The sequence below is a fragment of the Mustela lutreola genome, chromosome 13, assembly GCF_030435805.1.
Source record: "Mustela lutreola isolate mMusLut2 chromosome 13, mMusLut2.pri, whole genome shotgun sequence".
Classification (NCBI taxonomy): Eukaryota; Metazoa; Chordata; class Mammalia; order Carnivora; family Mustelidae; genus Mustela; species Mustela lutreola.
Genome location: NC_081302.1, coordinates 79,887,370 through 79,913,879, shown reverse-complemented (window position 1 = coordinate 79,913,879; position 26,510 = coordinate 79,887,370). Strand labels below are relative to the sequence as shown.

The 26,510-nt window shown below is 46.2% G+C and overlaps 1 protein-coding gene and 1 non-coding gene across 4 annotated transcripts; one reads left to right on the top strand and one right to left on the bottom strand.

Moving 5' to 3' along the window:
• The first annotated feature begins 221 nt into the window (after positions 1 to 221).
• Positions 222 to 26,510, top strand: LOC131813797 (ral guanine nucleotide dissociation stimulator-like). Of its 3 annotated transcripts, XM_059144283.1 has the most exons (10): positions 222 to 405; positions 12,360 to 12,434; positions 17,558 to 17,694; positions 21,111 to 21,228; positions 21,644 to 21,701; positions 22,100 to 22,207; positions 23,841 to 24,034; positions 24,621 to 24,680; positions 25,616 to 25,651; positions 26,055 to 26,510. In XM_059144283.1, exons 4-10 carry the CDS (start codon positions 21,152 to 21,154, stop codon positions 26,143 to 26,145), a joined length of 624 nt encoding a protein of 207 aa, XP_059000266.1. In that variant the 5' UTR covers positions 222 to 405; positions 12,360 to 12,434; positions 17,558 to 17,694; positions 21,111 to 21,151; the 3' UTR covers positions 26,146 to 26,510. The 3 variants fall into 3 exon arrangements, with proteins under 3 accessions (XP_059000266.1, XP_059000264.1, XP_059000265.1); XM_059144281.1 differs by lacking the exons at positions 222 to 405; positions 12,360 to 12,434; positions 17,558 to 17,694 and adding an exon at positions 17,702 to 20,720; XM_059144282.1 differs by lacking the exons at positions 222 to 405; positions 12,360 to 12,434; positions 17,558 to 17,694 and adding an exon at positions 20,142 to 20,302.
• On the bottom strand, positions 17,555 to 17,718 carry LOC131814238 (U1 spliceosomal RNA). The gene has a single exon (XR_009347226.1). It is a non-coding gene; the product is annotated as a U1 spliceosomal RNA (small nuclear RNA).

Sequence of the window (26,510 nt, the reverse complement as noted above, 5' to 3'; positions counted from 1 at the left end):
CCAGGTGTGACAGCATGATCTCAGGATCCTGGGGGTCCCCAGAAGACCAGCTAGGGCCCGAATGCTTCTGAGTTCCCAGACATCAGTTAGGGAGGATGGCTGAAAACCAGGAAGCTAGGTCCCGGCTTTCTGCTCTGGGAAGCAAGCTGGGCCCAGACACCACCTTATTCCATCCACAAGGTCTCACACATCTCGCCATTCTGGTTGCAATGAAGAAATGGATTGTACACCAGAATTTCGTACCTGTGGATTATGCCCAGGATTTAAGGTGCTAGAGAAACATTTTTTGACATAAGGATGGAGAAATGGTTCCTCCACAACAGCTACTGGAAGGACAACTGAAGGATTATTTCAGCACAGGAAGTCAGACCTGCAGGAGTGAATGGGAAACAAAGAGCCCGGTGGGTAAGTAGTTATCCAACATGTCGGGAAATCTGAATTACCATTAGCTGTAAAACACACGAAAAAGCCATTTCGGGAGATGTTAGTGACAAGTTGGAATGACATGATAATGCACATTGTTAGAACAACTGAAGGTACTTAGCATTAAAGGATTCTGAGATTCTCATTTTGTGCTCTAAGAGGAGTAATAGACTCAGTTCAGACGTAAGTTACACGTGCTTAAGAGTTTGGGTTTTTCAAAGATTTTATATATTTATTTATTTATTTATTTGTCAGCAAGAGTGTGAGAGTGCACAAGGAGGGGGAGCAGCAGGCAGAGGAAGAAGTGGGCTCTGGGCTGAGCAAGCATCTTGATGCAGGACTCAATCCCAGGTCCCCAGTATCATGGCCTGAGCTGAAGGCAGATGCCTAAGAGACTGAGCTAGGTAGGCGTCCCTACGTGGGCTTAAGAGTTTTAAAGGTGGGGCACCTGGGTGTCTCAGTTGGTTAAGGAACTGTCTTTGGCTCAAGTCATGATCCTGGAGTCCCAGGTCCCACATCAGAGCCCTGCTCGGCAGGGAGTCTGCTGCTCCCTCTGACCTCTCCCCACTCATACTCTCTCTTTTGCTCTCTCATTCTCTGTCTCTCTAATAAATAAATAAAATCTTTTTTTAAAAAAAGAGTTTTACTGGTAACCCTAAAACACAGAAATCGAGTATATGTTTTTTCAAAGTAAAAGATGAAATAAGAGAATAAAGAAAGTATGTCAACTCCTTGACAGGGAACAAATGAGAAGAAAGAAACATTAAAAATGCATGATCAGGACACCTGGGTGGCTCAGAGGGTTGAGCCTCTGTCTTCGGCTCTGGACATGGTCTCAGGGTCCTGGGATCGAGCCCCACATCGGGATCCTTGCTCAGCAGGAAGCCTGCTTCTCCGTCTGCCTCTGCCTGCCTCTGCTCACTCTCTCTGACAAAAAAAAAAAAAAAAAAAAAAAAAAAAAAAAGCATGATCAATAGAAAAGTAAAAATCATACGGTAGAAATAAGTCTACCTATATAAGCCATCACAACAAATGTGGGTAGTTAAATCATAAGTCAAATCATATATGAATGGACAGTACTCTTAAATTGAATTAGGAAATTAACAAAATCTGTTTCTCTGCTGGTTTTTAAAAAAGATCAAATGCAAGAGGACAGAAACCAGTGAACAAACTAAAACCAAAGCAGATGCACTGGGTTTTGCCTGGAGGTGGAAATACCCCAGGCTGATGGCCTTGGGAGTCACGAGGGTGGGGGGTGGAGGGATAGCTAAGGGAGGACTAAATGGAAGAAGTGATGTGAGATTTGAGGCGGAAATGGTAAGAATGAGCCACATGGGTGCCGTACTTCAGGCAGAACATCCTAAGGTTTTTAGGATGTTTGAGGAACAGAAAGGTTGGTGTCCTTTGACAGATGGTACAGGAAATAGATCATGAAGGATCTTGAAGGATATTTTCATTTTATTTTTAGTGCAGTGAGGAAACATTGGAGCATTTGTAGCAGACGAGTTCCATGATGTGTCTTTAAAAAGATCCCGCCAGCTTCTGTGGGGAAATGCAGTAGAGAGGATTATAGAGAATCAAGAGGGGAAGAGGGAAAGCCATTGGGTGGCTAGTACAGTTGTTCAAGTGAGAGGAGAGTGTGCCTTGATCCAGAGGGGTTGTAGGGGACACCAGGAGGCAGCGATGGGCTGGAAATATGTTTTGGCGGTTGAGCCAAAGGGACTTCTTGATTGACTGGACACAGACTACGGGATGGGGAGGAATCAAGGCTGACGCTCTCCTTAGGGGCTTGAGCAACTGGGTCGATGTCAGTGCCATTCACCGAGATGGGGAAGGGTGAGGAGCAACAGCTTGGGGGGGTGGGGAGGGGTTGCAAATCAACAATTCTGATTGGGTCTGAGATGACTCTCAGCGGTAAAAGTGGAGTTATCAAGTAGGTAGTCCAGTGTTTTGGTGTGGAGATTGGTAGAGATTTCTGAACTGGAGATAAAAGTTTCAGAGTTGTCAGGATAAAGCTTGGACTGGGTTGACTCCCCTAAGTAGTGTGTGTGGGTAGAGAAAAGGTCCAGGGTGGAGACTCAAGGTAAGTGTTCCTGGAATTAGCAAATAAAAATAAAGGAGTGCCAACTGAATTTGAACTTCAGATAAACAAATAGTTTTATGAGACTGATGCACTGCCTACTGTGCTAAGGAGGTACCTACAATAAATATTTTTAAAAGATATGTTACATGAAATACTGGGGACATTTGTGCCAAAAGAATCACTTATTATTTTTCTGAAATTCAGATTTAATGGGACATCGCATTTAATTTGACAATCCTACCTAAGGTACTACTTCCTTGTTTAGATGAGATGTAGAGAAGGATCAGGAGCAAAGAGAATGTTCCATTTAGTGTACCTATATAACCTATCTTGCCAGAATGCAATTTCATAAAAAAAATTTATATTGCTCACAAAATCTATGGGTCAGGGATTTGGACAGGGGATAGTGGACATGGCTTTCCTCTACACCTTACTCTAATCCTGGGATTCTTGCCAGCGTGGTGTCTGGGTTCCAATGGTGAGAAAGAAAATGCATGTGCATGTAAGCAAAAGAGAAAGAGAGATTCAGATAGAGAGAGGGAGACAGACAGAGAAAGAGAGACTTTACGACTCCAATGTCCTGATTCCAGGTAACTTTGATTCATTCTACAAGAAGCTCCCCCATGCCTTGCCCTATGTTCTGGACTGTACAGTAGGGATAGGAGGAAAGCCCTTGTTCATTTTTCAAGCATTTATGGATCAGACACTGTGCAGGGCCTTGGGAACACAAAGGGGCTTAGCCCTGGCCCCTGCTGTCCAAGCACTTAAAGTATGGGTGGGTATGTGCTGGTGAAGACAGACATATCGGGAGAATCAGGGCTCGGCATCCCCATCAAACCCTATCCTGGCTTTTGGGGGAGAAGATGTGAAAATGTAAGCTATTTTTAAATAATCTAGCAGGTGACTTAGGATCAGACAGGCTGAAACAGATAGCAGGAACAGGTGGAACCTGGGAGAGGGAGTGATTGTTCTGGGTTGGATTAGTTTGGAACGATTTTCTACAAGAGAAGCAGTTTGAGCTAGACCTTCCAGAGGAGGAGAATTTGATCACTTCCCTTAGCTCAGTAACATCCTAGACATCATCACATTAAATAAGTCTGATCTTCCACACCCAGAGCCCTAGTGACCTCATTTAGTTGACGTTGAAAGAGAACTCATACCTTCAAAGTACATATTACGTATGTTTCCATTCAACTTTAAGCAAGTGTTTAAAGCTTCTTGATCTATGTTCTTCTATCGTCTCTTCTCTCATGGAGAGATTCCAGGAGTTAACTTATCTTTTCTTTTTAGTAGAGGTGCAATATTTATTCCAGCAGTTAACAGAACCGTTCACGTGTATTTGCTCAACAGCATCGTGGTGGGGAGAAGTGAAGGATGGTGGGCGGAGCCCGAAGCCCTTTAGGTCACAGAGTAGGATACAAAGGCCTCTCTAGGGACATGCACGTGTCCTGTCCCCTGAAGGAGTAGCCATGGAAAGGGGTGGCTCCTTGCCATAAGAGATAATCTCACCAAAGGCCAGAAGACTCTCTGAAGACTGCCTCCAAACCAGAAGAGCCATCACCACTCACATGGCAGTCACTGTTTTCCACATTTTTATTCTTGGACATTTCAGAAGGACAGAAGTGTTGAAAGCCTAGCATAATAAATATCAGTGAATTCTTTCTGCAGAATTAAACCATTGATAACTTTATGCTGTCTTTGCTTTCTCTTTCTACATGTCCTCATATAGCTTCTGGTATAGCAATTAATGACCCTTCTCTCCTAAATAATTCAACAAGTATCTTCTAACAATAAGAACATTACCCCACCAGAAAGCAGAAGAAAAATTTTTTAAATTTCTCAGGTTGATCTAGCATCCAGTTTGCCTCAATTCTCTGCATTATCCCCAAAATGTCTTTCTTAGCTGTCCCCTTTTTCTTCAAGCCCAGATCTAGCTGAACTTCTCTTATTATATCTGGTTGTAATGGGTCTTTAGACAATTTAAATACTGTGTCAAGACAATAAAGACAACCCATGGCTTCACTTTTTTCTGTGACACTGATAATTTGTTTTTGTTTTAAAAATCATCTGCATCAATGCTTAACTTGACCTAAGAAATTCAGCTGTAAGTGTACTGTTCATTAATTTTGACAACTGTATGCACCGATGTAACTGTCCCATCAAATCAAATAAAAAACAATCAAAATGCAGATTTCTGTTGGCCCAGAAAGATCCTTTGTGTCTCTCTGCAGTCATATCCCCTCTGCTCCTTGTTCCAGGCAAGCATTGATCTGCTTTCCATGATCAGATTGATTTTCTGGAGAGACGAGGCCAGTTTGTCTTGTAAAATGTCCCACAAGTCTAACTGTTTCCCTGTAGTGTCATTACCTCCACATTCCAGCTATCGACTTTCCTATGCACTGGAAGTTAGGTCTAAAACCTTGGTTAAGTGCAGGTTAAACATATCAGGAACAAATACTCTCGGTGATACTGGATACTTCCTGCTGCTTCGAGTCGGGGGTACAACACCAGGGTGTGCATACTATTGAGTTTTCATCCTTGGTTGAGTTGTCAGCCACCAATACTGGCCTTTGTGATAGTATATTGTTCTCTTAAAATTGGCAAGTCACCAGTGGGGTGATACTTTGGTAATGTCCAAAGATCCTACTCCCCACAATCTTCTACCCAATGCTTGTAGCATTCATTGATGGCTCTTACCTGAATCAGTTTTTCCATGCAGAGTTGCAAAATGGTGACTTCCTAATTCTACCATTTTTTCTATCTTTGGAAGCTGTCATTCTTTGGTAAAGAAGTTTTTTTTTTTAAATATTTTATTTATTTGACAGAGAGAAATCACAAGTAGGCAGAGAGGCAGGCAGAGAGAGAGAGAGGAGGAAGCAGGCTCCCTGCTGAGCAGAGAGCCCGATGCAGGAATCGATCCCAGGACCCTGAGATCATGACCTGAGCCAAAGGCAGCGGCTTAACCACTGAGCCACCCAGGCGCCCAAGAAGATTTTTTTTTAAAAAAAAACAGGAATTTATTTATTTGACAGAGAGAAATCACAAGTAGGCAGAGAGGCAGGCAGAGAGAGAGAGAGGAGGAAGCAGGCTCCCCAATGAACAGGGAACCTGATGTGAGGCTCCATCCCAGGACCCTGGGATCATGACCTGAGTTGAACACAGACACATAACTGACTGAGCCACCCGGTTGTCTTGAAGAAGACTTCTCTGTAAGGAACCAGGGACTGCATCTCCTAAACAGGCAGAGTAAAGCCTAATTGCTTTACCCTTAGTTACAGTCCGGGACAATGTGATGGTGCGGGAAGGAAAGAAGGCAGGAGGCAGGGCGGGCGGGAGGGAGGGAAGGAAGGAAGGCGAGAAGGACACAAGTAAAGGCAGGAAGGAAGGAAACAAGCCGGAACTGAAAGTGAAATACTGAACAAATACAATTCTGCCTGATGAATTGTCTTTTTGGATATGTAATAAAAGCATCCAAGACGACAATGCAAAGTGTTGTAATGGTACTGGTCATTCATTGTCGGGCTCCTTATCATCCCAACCTTCACGTAATGTGTAGGTACGAGGCTGGCACAGACACACTGCATTTCCCTCTCTAGTGACGTGGGTGGCGGGAGGGACATGAACTTTGGAACCAGGTGGCTCTGGGCTGAGTCCTGGCTCTGCCACTTGCTTGCTGGGTGGATTGAACCCCTTTGAGCCTTGGTTCTTTTCTCTGAAGGGAGAGTTATGTTGAGAATGAACAGAGGTACCATATGTGAAATTTCTGTCCCAGGGGGAGGGACTGATCCCTACCTTGGATCTTTTCAGTCCCCTGGAGAAGTAAGGCCACAGCAAGAGGAACTGCCTGAACTTTCAGAGCCAACAGGGATTTGGGGCTGTTCAGACACTCTTAAATGTGCCCATGAACACAAAGTCACAATTCGCTGCTGGCTTATTCTTCCTTCATGTACTTTTCCAGTGTTTGTTGAATGGTGTCTTTATTGAAGGAAGCACGCTAGAGACTAAGCAGTTAAGGAGGCCACCCAGGTGTATGTTGGTGACCGTGGTGCTAACCTAACCATCCTTGGGCACAGGTGCTTCTCCTATCCTGGGACTCTGGTGCAAATTCCCGTTCAGTCTGTCCCAGGATTTCTGAAGCCAGAGAAAGCAAGCAGTGGAGGGAGGGAGGGGCCAGTGGGCTGGACTTCAAAGGAGAGAAGCAGGAGGGAAAGGAAGGCGTGGCGTAGCACAACTTCCATAAGCCATCACTGTGAGAGAGACCACTCTGACCATGAATGACAGAGCGACTGATGAATGCAGTAGGAAATGTGTGCATTGCATGACGCGGATCGGGGCTAGAGCTGACAAAAACAAACCTGACTGTGTGGCCAGGTGGGCAGACACCAGCCCAGCAGAGATGGGCTCTGAAATGTCATCCTGAAAAGAGACATGCCAAAGAGGTCATAGTTTTCCCCCATCTGAATTTCTCTCTCTCTCTCTATTCCTGTCTTGATGAAAAGTTTGCAACTCTTACGCTGTTACAGAGGGAACAATTCGACTTATCATGCCCTAATTTATAGAGCTGACTAATGTTGTTTTTCTCCAAAATACTAGGATTTAATAGAATTATTTATTCTATATTTGGAATTATAAACTCATAAAATATACATGCCCCTAAGTGATGTAAAATGCAGACACTTTTTCAAATAATTAGAAGTTTTTTGATTTTTAAAATACATAGGAACATTGATTTTAGAGGTTCTGTGAGTAATAGGATTTCACAAAATCTGTTGTGAAGCTATCGCTTAATGGGATTAAGAAAAAACACCTCAAGATATTTGAACTTAAATAATGCTGCATTGATCTCATACCAATTAAAGAAAGACACAAGATAGAATGCTATGTAGATTATTTTTAAAAGTACCTTACTAATATATCACAGGGGTATTTCTAATGGAATTATAATCTACTCAAACACCAGAAATTCTGTCGCTGAAATCTTGTCTTCAAGAGATCAACAGCTAAGCAATTAATATAACCACCTGAGCTGTTCAGAGGACCATATCAAATGTGGGTAATCCCAACTGCTTAATTAAAATGGACCCTCTGTCCCCAGTATGAACTTTATAACAGGTTTGATACACCCAAGGATCATAACATTTAAAGCACAAAATTTTAGACGAAGCCACCACAACCATCAACACCAGCTGTGCCAGGAGTAGAGGAAACCTTTGGCACCATTTTCAAGAAAAAAACCCAAATATATCTGAAGAACTTCAAATTTCCAAATTCATTTTCAGAAGGACTTATTGCTATGTCCCGAGGAACTCACTGTCCCAAATAAGATTGGGCAACGCTTCAGGAGTAATGTAATCCGTTTTGGGAAGCAGTCATGAGGAAGCTGAGGGGTCCTTCCAAAGAGACCTTCTGCTCAACAGTGACTTGGAAATCCATTTACAATCTTTTCTTTGACATCAGTGAGAGACACAGCTGGTTGGCGGCTTTCACCTTGCTCTATTGGGATATCACGTGACCAAAGAACCCCCCTCCCCACCACCACCAAATTCTCAGGCTCTGAGGAGATACCCAACAAAGGAAAGGACTGTGTGTGTACAGATGTGTGTGTGTGTGTGTGTGTGTGTGTGTGTGAAAAGACGCAGATCCTGAAGGCATCAAAAGGGCATGATGCTGTCTGTTGGAACTCATAATTTTATTCATTTATTTTTGCAAGAGACAGCGAGAATGAGAGAGCACACAAGTTGGGGAGAGGGGCAGGGGGAGAAGCAGACTCCCCATTCAGCAGGGAGCCCGATACGTGTCTTGATCTTAGGACCCTGAGATCATGACCTGAGCTGAAGGCAGACACTTAAGGTTTTTTGCTTTATTTTAAGCTTTTACTTATCTGTTTGTTTGCTGTTATAATTTTTTTTATTATGTTAGTCACCATACAGTACGTCATGGGTTTCTGATGCAGTGTTCCATGATTCATTGTTTGCGTATAACATCCAGTGCTCCTTGCAATCCGTGCCCTCCTTAATACCCATCACCGGGCCGACCCATCCCCCCACCCCCTCCCCTCTAAAACCCTTGGTTTGTTTCTCAGATCCCATAGTCTCTCCTAGTTTATCTTCCCTCTGATTTCCCCCTTTTCATTTTTCCCTTCCTTCTCCTAATGTCCTCCATGCTATTCCTTATGTGCCACAAATAAGTGAAACTATGTGATAATTGTCTTTCTCTGTTTGACTTATTTCACTGAGCACAATTTCCTCCAGTTTCATCCATACTGATGTAAATCAGTAATATTCCACTGCATATTTTTATTTATTTGTTTGTTTGTTTGTTTGTTTTTGCAAGAGAGGGCAAGAGCAAGAGAGAGGACAAGTGGGGAGGGAGGGACAGAGGGAGAAACGGTGTTAGGACTTATTAATCTGCATGCATTGGTCCTAACACATTACTAACTTCTGCTTATTATGACTTTTTTTCTCCCTCTGAGAATATTGGAGGCTCCGGATCTCCTCATTGTATTGATGTAAGTCACTAACTTAGGTGCTGTGAGGACATAAAGACAAAGCAGACATAGACCCTCCCTTTGAGGGGTTACAGAGTAAAACTTGTTCTCAACTTTGGTCACATATTGAAATCGCCTGGGGAGCTTTAACAAAAGCTGGAGCCAGTTTCCCTCGCAGAGATTCTGACTTCATTAGTCTAGGATATGGCGTTGGCATCGAGATTTGAATGTCCCCATTGATTCTAGCGAGCATCCAAGGCTGAGAACCATTGCAATAAGGAAAGACAAAGCCTTCTGAAGCCCACAAGCTTCAGCATAATAAGAATTTTGAGCCTCTAGGGGTGATTATACTACTATAGGACTTTTGCAGAAGTATAATAAAATTTAAAGTTACTGTTCTCTTTTATACACATATGTATCCATGTTTGCCGATGTGTGTCAGCATGTGTACGCACGTGGATTACATGAGTATCGCATTTTTCTTAGGACAGATCCAGTGACATAGCAGTAATCCAAGTCACATCTCACTCACTTCCCCGCCACCTTATTTTCTTCCAGCTTAAACAACAGAAGTCTTCCCACTTTGGTAGCCGTAGTCTGGGATCAAGGGGATGGCTGGATCGGTTCGTTCCGAGGGCTGTGGAGGAGAATCTCCTTGTTTCTCTCCTGGCTTCAGTGACCTCAGCTGTTCCTGGCTTCTAGAAGGCTTTTTCTGTGTCTTCCCTGGTCCTCCCTCTGTGCCTGCCTCTGTGTGCAGGTGCCCTCCTTTTCATTTCCTCTTCGTCTTTTTTACTGATGTACAGTTGACACAGAGTGATATGTTAGTTCAACATAGGGATTCAATGGACATTACACCATGCTCACCATAGGCAGAGGTCCCATCTGTCCCCATACAACACTATGACAGTATGGTTGACTCCATTCCCTACGTTGTACCTTTCGTCCTCGTGACTTACTCCCACCGTAACTAGAAGCCTGTATCTCCCGCTCCCCTTCAATGATTTTGCCCTCCCTCCCACCCCCCACACCGCCACCGTGGAGACAACCACCAGTTTATTCTCTATATTTATGGGTCTCTTCCTGCTTTTTTAGTTTGTTCACTTGTTTTGCTCTTTAGATGCTATACATAAATAAAATCGTATGGTATTTCTCGTTCTCTGTCTGACTTATTTCACTTAGTATAATGCCCTCTCGGTCCGTCACTGTTGTTGTAAATGGCAAGATTTCATTTTTTAAATGGCCGATATATACCACTTAATGTATGACTTCTTCTTTATCCGTTCATCTATCAGTGGACATTTAGGTTGTTCCCACATTGTGGCTATTGTAAATAATGCTGTCATAAGCATAGGGGGCGTACATGTTTTTGAACTAGTATTTTTGTCTTTTGAGGGTAAATACCCTGTAGTGCAATTACTGGCCCATGTGGTATTTTTATTTTTATTTTTTAGATGACCATGACTCCCTTTTAGTTCCTGCCCCCACACTGGCTCCCAATCTCTTACTAGTGTCAGTTACTCCTGAGCAATTCCCCAGGCTCCCTTTCTATGCATTTTAAGCACATTTTCATATCCATGACCGATATACCTACAACAGAGAGTTCAGGTTATCTAATTTCGTTTTTTAAAAATTTTAATAATTTGTTGTAGCCACACTTAAAAAAACCTTTATTTACTGTTTGTTTGTTTGTTGTGAGCAGGGTGAGGGGCAGAGGGGGAGGTAGAGAGAGAATCCCAAGCCTACTCCCCACAGAGCCTGAGACCAATCCCAAGACCCTGTGATCAGGACCTGAGCAGAAATCAAGAGCGGGTTGCTTAGCCAACTGAGTCACCCACACACCCCTAGAGCCGCACTTTTGACTGGCTCTTCAGTGCTATTTGCTGTTTGGTTCAGATAGTCTCTGCTTGACTTACTCTGTCTCCTACATGAACTGTCTCTTACATGGACTGTTTCTGGTTACCCTCCTTTGGACGTATTTGAAAACTCTTAGAGCAGTAACAAAACAACACAAGTGGTTAAACAAGCAAAATTAAAACTATGATTCAGAATCTCATTAAGATCTAGTGAAGAATTTAGCTTTGAATGCCCATGAAAACCAGAAACCTCTGTTTTTAACACGAGAACCACTTCTGACTCTATTAAAAAGTCAGGCCTTAGTGCAAAAAAAATTTGGAGAAATGTCCTGGAAAATGAGTATGGTTTCTATTGGAAACTATAAAAACAACAACAACAACAACAACAAAACCAAACAAAACAAAAATCCCCACACATAAGCATGAGCATTTTTGAGTGGGAGGAAAGGAAAGACAAACAATTCATTAGACGGAAGGGAGAAGGAACAGGAAGGGGTGTGGCAGCGAGCAGAGGACACCGCAACACCCTTCAGATTCCCTTCCTTATTTTATCTGGAGACAAGGGTGGTCTCGCCTATATAAATCACTTGGGGTGACTAAGCTGAAAGTGGGGTGGGAGGCACCACCGGGTCTGTCCACCGTCACTGGTGGGATGAGCAAGTGATGCTTAGGGGGGAATCGAATCAGGGGATGCAATTTCATGCCATCGAGCTCTTCTCTTGTAAAGCGCTACTTGCTTCTGGAACACCCACCTGGCTGGGGGTGAAACGATCAGGTAGATTGTCCAGGACCGGCTGCAATTGTGTAAACTTTCCATCAGACACTTGTTCCATCTGAAATAATGTTGCTCCTCGTACCCTGGCTTGCACTCTACCAGCTGCCTCGAGCTCCGCGTGGGAGGGACTGGTTCAGAACCCGAGGAGGTGAAATGCTGAAGTTACCCTGGAGGTGACAGCAAGCACAACAGATGCTGGGATTGGAGAGGTTCTGAGAGAAAGTCTCAGGCTCAAGGCTGCTACTTTGCCTGAGGCTAGTTAGTGAGCGTGTAATACTATAGTTAATCAGGCTTATTATACTGGATGTTCTGGGATTTTTTTTTTTTTTAAGAATTTTTTTTCCTAAGAAACAGATCAAAGGAAAGAAAACCGCCAGCTTTCCTAGTCAGGTAGCTTGATTTCCCCGGTACTTTTTCTCTTCCATGAGATAACTGTATCACAACATTTGCGGGAGGCGGTGGGGGGCGGTTTCTGGGAATACACCCACCATACATCATAGGATACTGGAATGGAGCGGGAGTTCCTAAAGCCTCTGCCTGCCCTCCGCTCCCACCTGTCCAGGGCTGTATTCACACAGGCAGAGGGCTTTCGAGGAATTCAACCAGGAAAATATGGGTCATTATCATTAAAGAGGTTGTTCCAAAACCTCATTGAGGCAATTTTTAACTTTGAACTTTTTCTAAACACTTACCAGGGGTGCTCCTAGAAAATAAAATTGTTTTCTTGCTCCCTTCTAGGAAACCAGCCTGGCAGCAGTGGCAAAGTCGGGGCAGGGGGGAAGAGGGAGAAGTCAAAAGGCAAAACGTGCACAGGTAACCTGTAAATTATCTGCCTCTGAAATATCCTGCCTTGTTTTATCCCATGTCATCTGTTTAACTCTCATGCCGCCCCTGCCAGATGATGCTAAGCTCTGGGGTTGGAGTGACAGCAAGCCGGTTATGAGGTCCCTGTTTTGGCAGCTGGAACCTGACTGGTGAGAGCTTAGTGGTGTTCCAGAAAGGCCAGTCCTATTACCAAGGCCCTTTATCTTAGCATTCACGTTCAAGGTGTCAAGAGCGTCATCCAGATTTGTGATTTCATTAACATCCGGGGTTTGACCATGACTCATTGTTGAGCGCATGGCAGTGGGCATCTGGCGAGTTGGAATTGACCGTGACTTATTGTTGAGGGCACGGCAGTGGGCATCTGGCTAGTTTCATAGCAGCCAAGTGAGCTTCCCTCGTCAATTAGGACTGTCTTGAAACTGGCCAGTCTTGACGGGGGCAATTAATTCCTGGTCCAGAAGCAGCCCAGCATCCACACAGCTGGCTAACAGTCTGGTACTTGCTGAATGAACCATGTACTTTCCGAACATCACCTAGCAAGTGCAGGGTTGTCTTCCTGGGAGTCCCCCAGCATTCAGAGATACGAAGAGAGCACATACAATGAGAAGGTCCTGGTGTAGGCAACAGGAAATCTCCAGGGAGAGGATACTTTACCCTGGTCAGTAAGCTAGTGTCCCAGTCGGAGGGCGGAGTGGAATGTGAGGAGGGGCAGTGAAGAGATAGGAGGATCCCAGTCTCAGGAGCGGGGGAGTCTGATCTCTGTCCACTGTACCCTCCCTGAGGACAGATACCAGGTGTATTGTGCTCACAGCTAGATTCTCAACACTTAGCCCATTGTAAGTGCTCATGAAATGCTTGTTGAGTGAATGAAGAGCTTAGAGAAGGACAAGGAAGCATCTGCGCCGGCATGATCAATGGGGAAAACAGCCAATATTCTCACAGAAGAAATGCTATGATACAGTGCAGCCCAACATTTCCACAAATCTCCCTTCTAGGAGAAGAGAAAAGAAAATTCTTGCCCCGGGGGATCTGGAGTAAAGTCTTGGGACAATAAAGCACACTTAGCAATATACACTGATAGTCTGGTTTATGACATAAAGCCATCACCTGTTTGTCCTGAGGTCCTTCGCATGGACGCCTCTTGACCTAGCTCCTGGACTGCCCCCATGGGAGAGACCTTTGGATAACCCTTACCTTCTGGGAGTCCGTTAAGTATCTGTAGAGGCTTCGAGGTCTATTCCTGAGGGATTGTGGCCCCGAGAGCCAGAGCTGTCTCCCCACCCTCCATGTTCTTCTTTCCTGCTGAAGATCTTGGGATTACCTCTTCTCTCCAGAGATGTTGACCTCCTGCCTCAGAGGCATGGCCCCTACCTGGGGCAGCAACAAGAGGGATATCCCAACTCAGCACAGTGAGTCCAACAAGGGTACCAGGGATGCCCAACGACGCTAGAAGAGGTCGTTCAAGGGATGCAATCTGTGGAAATTAAGACAGCATCGGGAGGCATTTCTTAAGATGTGGACTTTCAAAATAGACTAACGGCAGTGTGAATTCTTCTTGGAAGCACTATAAAATGAGAATAGCCCCTCCTCTGCTTGGACCACATAAGCATGTGCTTATCTGTAAATGGAGGGTGAACCAAATGCTCTTGTCAGCCTTCTGAGAGTCCATGATTCTACAGCTCCGTGTTTATATGACACCTTTCAATATGTTATTGTGGCCCAGTTTCAAACAAGTCATCGTATATTCTTATTTTATAGCTGAGGAATATAGGCCACAGCATGTTGGACCATTTACCAAAAGTAAAGCTGAAAGCTAGCCTTTGTCAGCTTTCTGTTATCCTCTGAGGAGATTCCAAAATTGGCAATGTTCTGGTGTCGGGCTTATAATTAGCTTCCAGAAAATGATGACAGATCATCCTGCTACATTAAAGCCCATCATTTTCCCCTAAAACCTGACACAAAGTCCCTACACCAGCAGCGATGACCCAGTTTATTTTTCTTATGTATGGAGTTCTGAGGCGTGAGAAGAACAGGCTGTAGTTAACAGGTGTCTGGAGCTCCTGCCCCTTGCTCTTTTCTAAAGAACACAGTTGCCTGTGGTGGGTGGGGGAGATGTCCCACCTGGCTGGAGCCTCAGCTCTTAGAGGTCACTAAACCTCAGCTTGCACCCCTGAATTCTGAGGGAGTTCAGAATTCACTATGGGTAGTTACTGGCTGCAAGTGTCTTAGGAGACCTGACAGGTCAGTACAGGAGCTTCCAGTGATTTCTCTCTTTATCTTGGGTACTCTCCCTCGTTTCAAAATATTTAAGGCCATCTGAATGGCCCTGGATTTTCTGAGGGAACCCTTGGATTTGGAGTTATCTCATGCCCCAAAGTAGTCAAGACCATTCACTATTCACTGTAATCCCAATTCTGGCAATCCCTCCTTACAACACACACACACACATAAACACACACACACACACACCACCACCACCACAACCACCAACTCCACATTCTCAAATTTTTTAGATCTTTTCAGAACCGGTGCAAGGCCTTGACTTCTGGCAAGCACCGGGTTCTCGCCAATGTTTCAAGTGCCACTCTTTAGCAAAAATCAATAGAGGTGTCATCATTGTTGGTGTCTTGGCTAGAGGAAGGGAGGGTCCATTTTGAAGATGTAGTTTGATCAATATAGTGATTATTTAAGAAGTTATGTATCTTTAAAATACTGTGATTTGTATTTTCAGTAGCCATTTTCCTATTGTATTTATTTAATATCGTATCAGGTAATATCATATCATATAAATAAACACAGAGGAAAAGAGCACAACCTGGTTTAAATCCTGATTCTGCCATTTACAAGTCAGCTAACTTTAGATAAGTAACCTAACTTCCCTGGAGCCTCATTCTCCTCATCTGTAAAATTAGAAATAATTATATCCATCTTAAAGGGTGATAGTGAAGGTAAGAGCTAGCAAGTATAAAGCACCTAGATTTTTGGCTAGCCTGTGATGGGTGCCTACGACATGGCAGTGTGGGTATGGGCAGTCAGGTTGTTGCATGAGTGTCCTTTCGTGGCTACACCTCTCCCAATGGGTTAAGCTGCACCCACTGTCAATTTTCAGTTGCACTGGGGCCCCCAAGTTCCTCAGGAACCAGCAGTCCTCTGAATATCTGGCACCCAAGCTTGCTCTGCTTGGCACTGGAGTCCTTGAGAAAGGCTGCTGTCCATGTTCCCTCCCATGGCATTGGAATCCAACCTCTATGAAGGAACCCAACCCTATGGTCAAGTCCATTCTTAGCCCCCTGTCCAGCAGGCCTTCCTCTGAAGGATGCAGAGAGAACAGGGACCCACGTAATCTTGCTCCCTCTTCTGCCTCTGATTCCAAAGCACCTCAACTAGGTGTGACTGGGTTTGTTGATCTTCGCCCGTGAATAGTTGCAGCATTATTAATACTAGTTGAAGTATCTAATTACTTCTGAGGCTATGTGAACTAGAATTGCATCTCCTCATTTGGAATAGATATATGCCTTTAACAGTGACACGTAAAGTGAATTTTGGAGTGTCACATCTTATTTTTCCATTGATTTGCATCATTAAATAGAAATGTGTTTCTTTGGGAAAAACTGGATTTTAATAAAATTCCATGAAGAAATATAGGAACCACACATATTACAAAAGTATTTCTATAAAATCCTAATAATGATACTGAAAATCACTTACACAATACAAACAAAAACCTCTGAGTGTATTTTCATGTTTAACACAATTGCCTAATATTCTACGAAAGGAAAAACAATGATCATTGCAAAGAACATTCTGGAACAGAAAGTCAATTTTATAAATTCATTTCTCATCCACATAGCTGCATCAGGTGCTATTTTTTCTCTCTGTTGCTCAGATCTTAGAACTCTGAGAAGGCAATCTGTGACATAATTGCCTTTGATTTTCTTAAAACATTGGGCTTGATTAAATCTGAAAGGTGAAACAAAACTATAGATGTGACCAAGAGCATCCTATCAGTCAAGATAGACTAGGTTTTGTGGTGACAACAAACAGTTCCAACAAAAGTTTCTTTCTTTCTTTCTTTCTTTCTTTTTAATATTTTATTTATTTGTCAGAGAGAGAGAAAGAAAACACAAGTAGGGGGAATAGCAGGCAGAGGGAGAAGCAGGCTCCCCACTGAGCAAGGAGCCCAGTGCAGAACTCAATCCCAGGACCCTGGAATCATGACGTGAGCCGAAGGCAGTGGCTTAACTGACTCAGCCACCCAAGTGTCCCCAAAAGTTTATTTCTTGGTCTTACTACATGTCCATTGCAAAATGACAGGGAATTCTGTTCATTAAAGCCACTGAGGAACACAGGCTGGAAAGCTTCATTTACCTTCCATGTTCCCTGTCACTAAAGAGGGAAAATGAGATCTCTAAAGGCTCGCACTAACAATTAAATGCTCAGCCATAAGAAACATAAAATTTCTACTCGTCACTCATTGCTAGAACTAGTTCCATGGCCCGATCCGTCCAAACAAAGTCAGATATACAGTCCATATCCTGTGTATAGATAGAGAGAAAGTATTTGAGGAATAGTGTTAATGTACAAGGAGGTATTTGCTGATGCATATTCAGCAAGGAAAGAGGCTGTGTGGAAGCAAATTGCTAGAACCCATCCCGAAGAAGGTCAGCAAACCAAGTTAAGAAAGTCTCCAGGAGATGTATGTTAAACCAGTTCTCTAATTTGTGAGGGGCATGGAAATTTTTTCCTAACAAACAGACACTGAGAAAAATCTTGTTAGATTTTCTTTTTTTTTTTAATGTGTTGTATGGGGCACCTGGGCAGCTCTGTTGATTAAGCACCAACTCTTGGTTTTGGCTAAGGTCATGATTGGGTGGTGAGATTAAGCTTTATGTAGGGTTCCCTGCTTAGCATGGGGTCTGTTTAGGTGTCTGTTCCTCTCCCTATGCCTCTGCCCCTCCTCCAACTCATGCACGTGCACATCCTCTCTGTCCTAAAATTAAGAAAAGAAAATCTTTTGAAAAATGTGGTTTTTTTCCATTTTTGAGATTTTGTACATCTGCATTTTCATGTAAAATTGGCAATTTTATTTTATTTTATTTTATTTTTTTCAGGGAAAAGCGCGAACGCAGTCCCCCACTACCACAAATTATGCAGTCGAGTTTCCCACATTTGGGGAAATCGCAGGGGTCAGCACATCCGGAGTGCAAAGGATAAGCCTTGCCCTGGGAAAACCACCTTCATGATCATGGTATCTCCCCTGTAAAATTGGCAATTTTAAATGTTGGGAAGTAGTTAACATAAAGTATGTTGAAGGCACAGAAAGGGGTCTATGCACTGAGACCCAGCACCTCATTGGTAAACTCTGGCCTGCACAGAGTGATGAAGAGCAGAGTAACAAGTCTCATTACACACCAGCTAAGGTTGGATAACAAAAATGTTTAGTGCAGCCAGTCAGTTTGGTCCCAAAGAGCAGTATGGGACTGGAGGAAAGGAAGGAGATCACCCTAACCAACCTGGAGGTTTTGTTCTGTGGGTCTGGCAGGCAGTCAAGAGATGGGAAAGAAATCTGTGTATGAAAAGAAGGACATTCATGAACCTGCTGTTGGCAAGCTGACATAGCCTGGACATGCACTCTTTTCTCTTCCAAGGACAAGTTTATAGAAAGAACAAATAATAGATAAACTAACAGAGATGCCAGAATGGGACAAGGGAGGCCCCTAGGGTACAAAATTTAAGGAGGCACTCGCTCAGGGTCATGAAGGTTCATGGATGAGGCTTGCGCAAACCTAGGCGTGAGTGTCTCCTGACATCGTGTGCTCTGGGGGCATCAATTGCCTCACCTTCGTGCTGGTTCACGAGTTTACACTACATCAGAAACAACTGTTTATTCTTTTCCCAGATGATACGGCTATGTTTTGGGAATAGCAAATCTTAGTGAAAAATAGTAATGAGAAAGCAGTAAAAAAAAAATAATCTGGACACTAATGGCCCATTTTGTGATGACAAATTGGCAACCATTTGCTCCAATGAATCAATTTTTATTTGCATTTATACATTTTCGATTACACTTCGATTACACTTCCAAACTCTGTGATAGGATTTCACTTTCTTGGTTTATATATTTATTCATTCAAAGGTATTTATTGAGTTCCTACCTCATGTGTCATTGTGCTAGGCAATTGATTATATATTGGTGAATAAAACAGAAAAGGTGACTGCCCTTTTGGAGTTGATAAGTGAGACAGAAAGAGACACTTAATATGTACATAAGAAAATTAATAAGTACTTTTCACTGTGGCAAGGACAATAACAGAAACAAACACGATGCAGGAATGTCGACTATTACTGGTTCATGTTCGAGAACACAGTCAAGGATCACCTCCAAGACCTTTGGCGATGCAGCGTGGTTGAGGAGGATTCCTGCCAGAAGTCCTAAGACATTTGAGAAAATAAATTATATAACACCCTTTCTTTAAATATTAAAACTAAAATTGAAATAATTCATGCATGCTTTAAATAATAGGAAGACATTTTGTCAAGTATGTATTATAAAAACAAAGCACATTTGGTCATACCACAGAGATACTACTAATAAAGTTCTTTCTTTCTTTCTTTCTTTCTTTCTAGTTTTGTCTCATGCCACACTTTAGTAAAATTCATATTACTCCTTGACTACTCTCTCGCTGCTCTTGGCTTTCTTCTTTCTCTTCCTTCTCCTACTCTTTTTAAAAATTCATGCATATTTAGGATTGATCTAATTTTAATTTCTTCTGACTTAAGGCTACTCTTGGAGGGGAGCCTGGGTGGCTCAGTTGTTGAGTTTCAGCTCAGGTCTTGATCTTTTGAGTCCTGGGATCCTGCCCTGAGTTGGACTCTGTGCTCAGCAGGGGGTCTGCTTGAAGATTCTCTGCCGCTGGGGCGCCTGGGTGGCTCAGTGGGTTAGGCCGCTGCCTTCGGCTCGGGTCATGATCTCAGGGTCCTGGGATTGAGTCCCGAGTCGGGCTCTCTGCTCAGCGGGGAGCCTGCTTCCTCCGCTCTCTCTCTGCCTGCCTCTCTGCCTGCTTGTGATCTCTCTCTGTCAAATAAATAAATAAAATCTTAAAAAGATAAAGAAATAAAAAAGATTCTCTGCCTCTGCCCAACCACACCCCCCCACACATTCTCTTTCAAATAAGAATTCTTTAAAAGGAGATGAAAGTAAGAAAAACCTGAAAAAAATAAACAAAAGCCTACAAAATAAAAATACAAAGAATGCTACCTAGTGATTTCCCTGAGCTCTGCAGCTTTGCAGCCCTCTCTGATCAGTGAACTTGAGAGGGGTGAGCTGTTCGTGATGGCCTTCTAGGGGAGGGGCTCTTGCCCTGATCCTCAGGGGGACTTCCCCTGGTGCAACTGCAGCTGGCCCAAGCAGCAGAGACGGGCCCTGGGTTCCAGCAAGTGCCGCTGTTTTACTCCCTGAAGGCTTGCAGCACCAATGGCTGAGGTGACTGTCACCGCACCCTGCTCCCTACCGTGGAGCTGAAAATTCACACCCAGCTCTTCAGTGAGCCCGCACAGAAAAAAACGTTCCACCGGTCTTATCTCCTCGGATTCTGTCAGAACTCTGCGTTCACCCTGCCAGGGACGAGGCATTTTTATCGTAGGCGCGTGACTGAGTTCCAATTCCAATTGTTTTGTTTTGTTTTATTTTTAAAGATTTTATTTATTTGAGTGAGGGAGTGCATGAGAGCGGAGAAGGTCAGATGGAGAAGCAGACTCCCCATGGAGCTGAAGCCCTATGTGGGATTCGATCCCAGGAATCCGGGATCATGACCTGAGCTGAAGGCAGTTGCTTAACCAGCAGAGCCACCCAGGAGGTGGGAACCACCCACTCCAGGTTCTATGGATTCCAGTGACACAGACCAACACCAGACCTGCGAGGTGTCAGAGGTCTCACCAAGCTCCTGCTTCTTCTGGACCTCTCCCAGGAAAGTGATCACCCAACTATGCTGTGATTCGGAGTACAGGGCTTTACAGAGTAGAAAGCCAGGACATAGCTTCATGGTTTTCAGCCATTTTCCCTAACTGATGTCTGGGAACTCTGAAGCATTCGGGCCCCACCTGGTCTTCTGGGGACCACCGGGATCCTGAGATCATGCTGTCACCCCTGGGATATCACCCCACTTCACCCCTTGAACACTTTTAAGCCAGGATTGTCCCAGACAGGGGTAGACACCTAAGTGTTTCAATCATGCACCTGGCTGTCGATGGAAACTTTGCAGTAGGCTCCTTCAGGTAGGTGCCTCCCCTTGGATGTATCCATAGCCCTATCATCTGCATAACTTGTTCCCACCCAAGGGCCAAGGGCCAAGGGCCAAGGGCCAAGGGCCAAGGTCAGTCCCTTACTAAGGGATTTCATTGAAAATTCGAAGCCTAAGTTCTTGAGAAGCTACTACCCAGCCCTTTGTAGGTGGGGCTGTCGTCTTCTGGGACTCCAGAATATGAGCACTGATGAACACATGTGTGCACACAGGAGCGAGTGTGCTTGTGCACACAAACACACACACCCCAGGAGGGACTGTGGGGTGGGATCTGATTAGTAGCAGATTCCAAGAAGTTGATAGGAGGGAGGAAATTGGGTGGGAGGTATTTCCTACCTGTGACAGCACTCCTCTAACATCATAGCTATTATCCAACCTATGCCTGTGGACATCTGATAGAAAGACATGCTGGAATCATCCGTATTTTGCAGAGAAGGGACCATCCCTGTCAGGCACAACGGCTTATCTAAGGTCCAAACCAGGTAAGTATAGAGACTTGTGTCTGAAACCAGGTGTGTTTGCAAGCTGGGGACCTAGCTTCTCCCAGACCTTCCCTGGGGGCCTGTTCCGAGGGGTGTGTTGGGGTCACTGTGTACAGATGAGATGTGTCCTTGCATGCAGAAGGGGGAAGAGGAGATGGCAGACGGGAGCACTGTTTGTGTAGGGGTCCAACCAGGAGTGGGCCCCGGTAGGGGATCACAGGCAGTGATGTCACTGCCTGGATCACAAAGGCCCACAACTTGTAACCCCTGCAACCAGGACCCACACTCTAGTCCGGTATCAGGGCTATTTGGACAGAAACGTCTGACACAGAAAGATGTTTTCGTCCTGTCTACGTACATCCCGGGGCTCTGGGTACCAGAACCCCCAGGAAAATGACTTGTTCCCATGCTGCAGAAGTTGGCTGAAACCACCCCCGCGATGCCTCAGGATGTTTCGAGGGAGACGCCATAAGGTACTTACTACTGAGGAGACTAGGCGATGCCCACCCCTCTGAACCGTCCTAGGGAAGCCCCATTCCTTCCTCTGGACTTTGAGGGGAGGAGGGATATGTGGGGGTTCCCGCCCATGGGCTGGAGGAGGGTGAGCACAGTGGATACCCTGGTGATCCCTTCTTGTTCACACCAATGTCATGGTGGGCTAGGTGCACCGGGGATTCCTGAGGTGCCTCTTAGCTGTGCCAGAGCACATCCAAGGCCCTGAAGCTGGGCCACGTTTCTCTCCTTGGGGGAGGGCTCTGCCACCTGGGCTGTGGTGTGTCTGGAATGGAGCGCCCTGGGTCTAAAGACTAGCAAACGCCTCCAGACAGGGCTCTAAGGTCTCCTGCCTGGCTGCTGGGCACTGTCTTTACAGAACGCTCCAGAGGACATGGTGCAGGAGCTGAATGTCGACATCCGCTGCTCTCCTTCCCCGAAGAACAAGAAGCCACACAGGGCCAACAGAGTCTGGCGCTGGCTCAGGGTGAGTGCAGGTGCTCGGGAGACCCGACCCCTGAGGCGCCCATGCAGCACCAAGGGCCCCACTTCCTAGAAGCCAGCCTGGCCTCCTAGAGTCCTGTACTCCCGTGAATCTGCATCCCATCACTTCCCCAAACTGGCCCTCATGGTCCGGTTCACGCCTTGGACAGAAGCACAGCCATTGTCCACATACTTATAGGAGTATCATTAAAGAGACTTTAGACCAGGTCTCATCCCGTTGATCTAGACTCCTTTTGCCCTGGCCTAGGCATTTTCCTAACTCGTGTTCCCAGGTGTCTGCATTGGCCCAACAGTCCTTCCTCAGGTTATACAAATCTTGCAAATGATCATTTGCTAGAGTGAGTTGGGAGATTCTGATCCAAAGGGACATGGGGCCCATGGTACTCTGTCTCTTGCTCTGTGCTTTTGTTTTGATGGAACACATCTTTGGGGCCCCTAGGGTGAGGATCAGGGGCCTCACTGCCCTGCATGGCAGTCCAGAAGGCCAGTCATTTATCACCGGCATCTAGCCCTTTACAGGGGCAGGACTGGATATAATCCCCTTCTGTGGCTAATGAACAGTGCTGCATCCTACAGCCTCCGTGCCCTCCTATCCTAAGCCCTCTCACCTAAAACGTCTGTGTTCTTGTCTCAAGAATGAGATATGTTGGGTGCCGGGGTGGCTCAGGGGGTTCAGCCTCTGCCTGCAGCTCAGGTCATGGTCTCAGGATCCTGGGATCAAGGCCCACGTTGAGGGGGGGGTCTCTGTTCAGCGAGGAGTCTGCTTCCCCCTCTCTGTCTGGCTGCCTCTCTGCCTACTTGTGACCTCTCTTTCTCTGTCAAAAAAATAAATAAAAAATCTTTCAAAAAAATAAAAACAATGGGGCTATGTCATCAGAAATCACAGGATCCATGCCACTCATGCAGGGACGTACTATCCATACTCCGCTCACAAAAGGACCTGAGATACTAGCAAGTTCAGACATCATTTTTTTCAATTCTTTGTATGGATACCAGAACATTTTCTCTTTTCCTTTAAGGTTTCTTTCTTTCTTTCTTTCTTTCTTTCTTTCTTTCTTTCTTTCTTTCTTTCTTTTAATTTTATTTCTTTATTTGACAGACAGTGATCACAAGTAGGCAGAGAGGCAGGCTGAGACAGAGAGGGGAAGTAGGCTCCCCACCGAGTAGAGAGCCCAATGCGGGGCTCGATCCCAGGACCCTGAGATCATGACCTAAGCCAAAGGCAGAGGCTTTAACCCACTGAATCACCCAGATATCCCTTCCTTAAAGAGTTCTTAATTGATTGATTGATTGATTGATTGATGGATTGAGAGGGAGGCAGGGGGAGTGTGGGGAGAAGCAGAGGGAGAGACAGAATCCTCAAGCAGACACTGCCCTATGGACACAGCCCTACGAGGAACGCAGCCTCAGGACACGGAGAGCATGACCTGAAGCAAAACCAAGTCTTAGGCTAAACCCAATGAGACACTGAGTCACCTGATTCTTTTCCAGACTCTGGGCTCTCTTGTCCCACCTCTTGCTTAAGTCCCTGAGATCTGGGGGCTCATTCTGCCCTCCAAGCCCCAACCCTCCTGGTGGCCACAGCACTGACTCATGTCTCCTCTGATTCACCTCAGGGGGAAAATGGCTCAACGAGGAAGAGGAATAAGACCTTGATAGTATGGAACACTCGTGCCAGTTCATTGGGGGCCGGAATAGATTACCTGGTGACTGCCGTCCTAAAACAAGATCTAAACTATGTTCACACGTTTCTGGAAATATACCGCAGCTTTGCTACCACCCAGGAGGTGCTGGGCCTCCTCTTTGCAAGGTGAGCACCCTCCCCTGCCCCTAACTGCTCCGTGGGATTTGGCCAATGCCTGGTTGTGAGACTTGGCAGGACCCCAAGCTTCCCCAAGCTTCCCTTGCTCCTAACTGGGGCAGAGGTATTATAGGGACTCAGTGGGGTCTTGTAGGGAAAGAACACTCGGTAGCCTGCGCCAGTGGAAAAGTCTGCTGTTGGGCCTGTGGGCATGCTCTTTGCTCATTCCTGTGCCCCTCATGATGAAACCTCTGCCTCATTCCTGACTCTCACTGTGATCTTGAGCTGGGCTCCTCTGCCACTGAAAGGGAGAGCTGAGATTCCTTCTGGGGTCTGTGTGTGGGTGAATCCAGAGCAGGCATCCCTGAGGGTGAGCAGGGGCCAGGGCAACTCAGATGTCGGTGATGGGCTGGTTGGGGCCCTTTCATTCAGCAAGCATTCAGGAAGCCCCAGTAGGTGGAGGCGATTGTCTCAGAGCTGAATGGGATCCCTGCACAGAACAGAGAGCACCCCAGGGCTGCAGGCTAGTCAAGGGTCAGATGGTGAGAGCCAACATCCGCAGACATCTCATGTGATGCCCCCTGGCCTCCTCTAGATTCGGATGTGTTTCTTCCAGCTATGATGAGGTCGGCGGACCCCAGGACCAGCGCAACATGTGAGTAAGCTTTGGCTGCTCCAGGAGGGCCTTCCCTCTCCAGCAGGGCAGTAAGGGTACTGTGAGTTCGAGGGGCTGCCGGACCTTCACGCACACCTCTGTGATTCCTGCTTTAGAGTAAACGTCTGAGAGCTTCTACTGGAAACTGGGAAGGTGCCCTGGGTAACTGGGGTAGGTGTGTGAGCACTGTGGGAGAGCAGAAGGGGATGGTGTACAGCTTCAACCCCTGAGAGGGTCATGCTCCATCCCTGCCCCCTCCCAGCCCTCTCTCTGCCCCAATTCTGGGACCCAGAACGCAGGATTTAGGAACCATCGCACAGCAGTCTGTTGGCACCTGCACGCTGGGTGCTCAGAGGGGGCTCCGGGAGAGTGGTGACCCAGTAGAGCCCAGGGAGCAGCAGGCATCCCACACCCTGTGGGAGGTGAGTGTCAGTGGAAACAGACCCACTCTCATGGCACCTAGTGAACGGGCAGAGGAGGTAACGGTGGAGGTACGGGGAGGGTCCTGGGAAGGCCTGGCTAGAGACAGAGTCCCTTTGTTCCCTCCTCGGTTGGATCTTCACGGAGCAGAGGCGAGTGCAGTGAGGGTAATTAAGAGGCCAGACACCACCCCTCCCTGGGCACATGCAGTTGAATTGAAGTGGCTCGTGGGCAAGGAGACAGACTGAGGAGTGTGTCCAGCTCCCCTAAGAAGTCCAGAAAGGCTCCCCCCATTGATCAAGGACTCCCACTCCCAGAGGCTTTTGGCCAGCCTGCCGTGTGGGAGCAGGCCTGTCTCAGGCAGGACTGCCAGGTTGCAGGTGGACAAGGAGTCCGACTGGTCTCGGACAGGAGCTGGAAGCCCAGGAACCCAGGTTCCCACAGGGTATCCCTGGGATATTGGTTTGGATGCATACCCTGTCCTCTGACTTCTCTGCCTCCATGTCTGTCCCCAGGGCCGTCTATGCCATCCTGGATATGTGGGTGGAAAGGTATCCAGGGGATTTTGTGCAGCCTCCAGAGTATCCCAACTTGCATGCTGTACTGGCCTACCTGCAGGTCAATGTGCCGGGCTCGGACCTGCAGCGCCGTGCCCAGCTTCTGCTGCCAGAAAGGCAGCGCGCTGAGACCACAGAGCCAGAGGCTGGGGGTGAGGAGAACTGGGGTTGACTGATGTGGGCCTGAGGAGGAGGCAGGGTGGGCCACCCTGAGGAAGCCTCCATAGATTGTAGTTGGGCTGAGAGTAGTGAGTCGTCTCAGATCCCTGTCCCCATGGGCTTCCACTGGGGACACCTTCCAGGGGCTGGGTCTTGAGCGCAGGCCACGCTGAGTGGTGGGGAAAGGGAAAGGCGAGAGGGAAGTCAACCAAGCTGATGATGCTTTCTCTTCTTGGAGCTACATCACCGGCCCCAGAGCCAGATCAGGATGTGTCTCGGGAAGTTGTTCCAGCAGCCACTCTGGCACCCGCTGCACCTCTGGAGCCTGAGCTGGCCCCCGCCATCCCTGCTGCGGCAGCTCACTATGGATTGGGAAGACCAGTGACCCCCCCTGACCCGTTGGGGCCAGGGCAGATGGTCGTCAGGGCCCTCGTTCACTTCTCTGTCACGGAAGAGCCACCTGACCTTTTGACTTTCCTGGATGACCAGCAGGGTCCTGCCCACGAGCTGCCGCCCCCTGCCTCCGTGGAGCAAGCAGGCTCCGCTCCTGAGCAGCACCTCGTGCTTGCTACAACCAGAAAGCATGTCTTTCCCATCGCCCTCGTTGCTTTATTTGTATTTCTTCTGTTTTGTGTATATGTATATAATTACATACTAGATTTAATTAAATAAAGTAGAATTTGAGTTTACATAA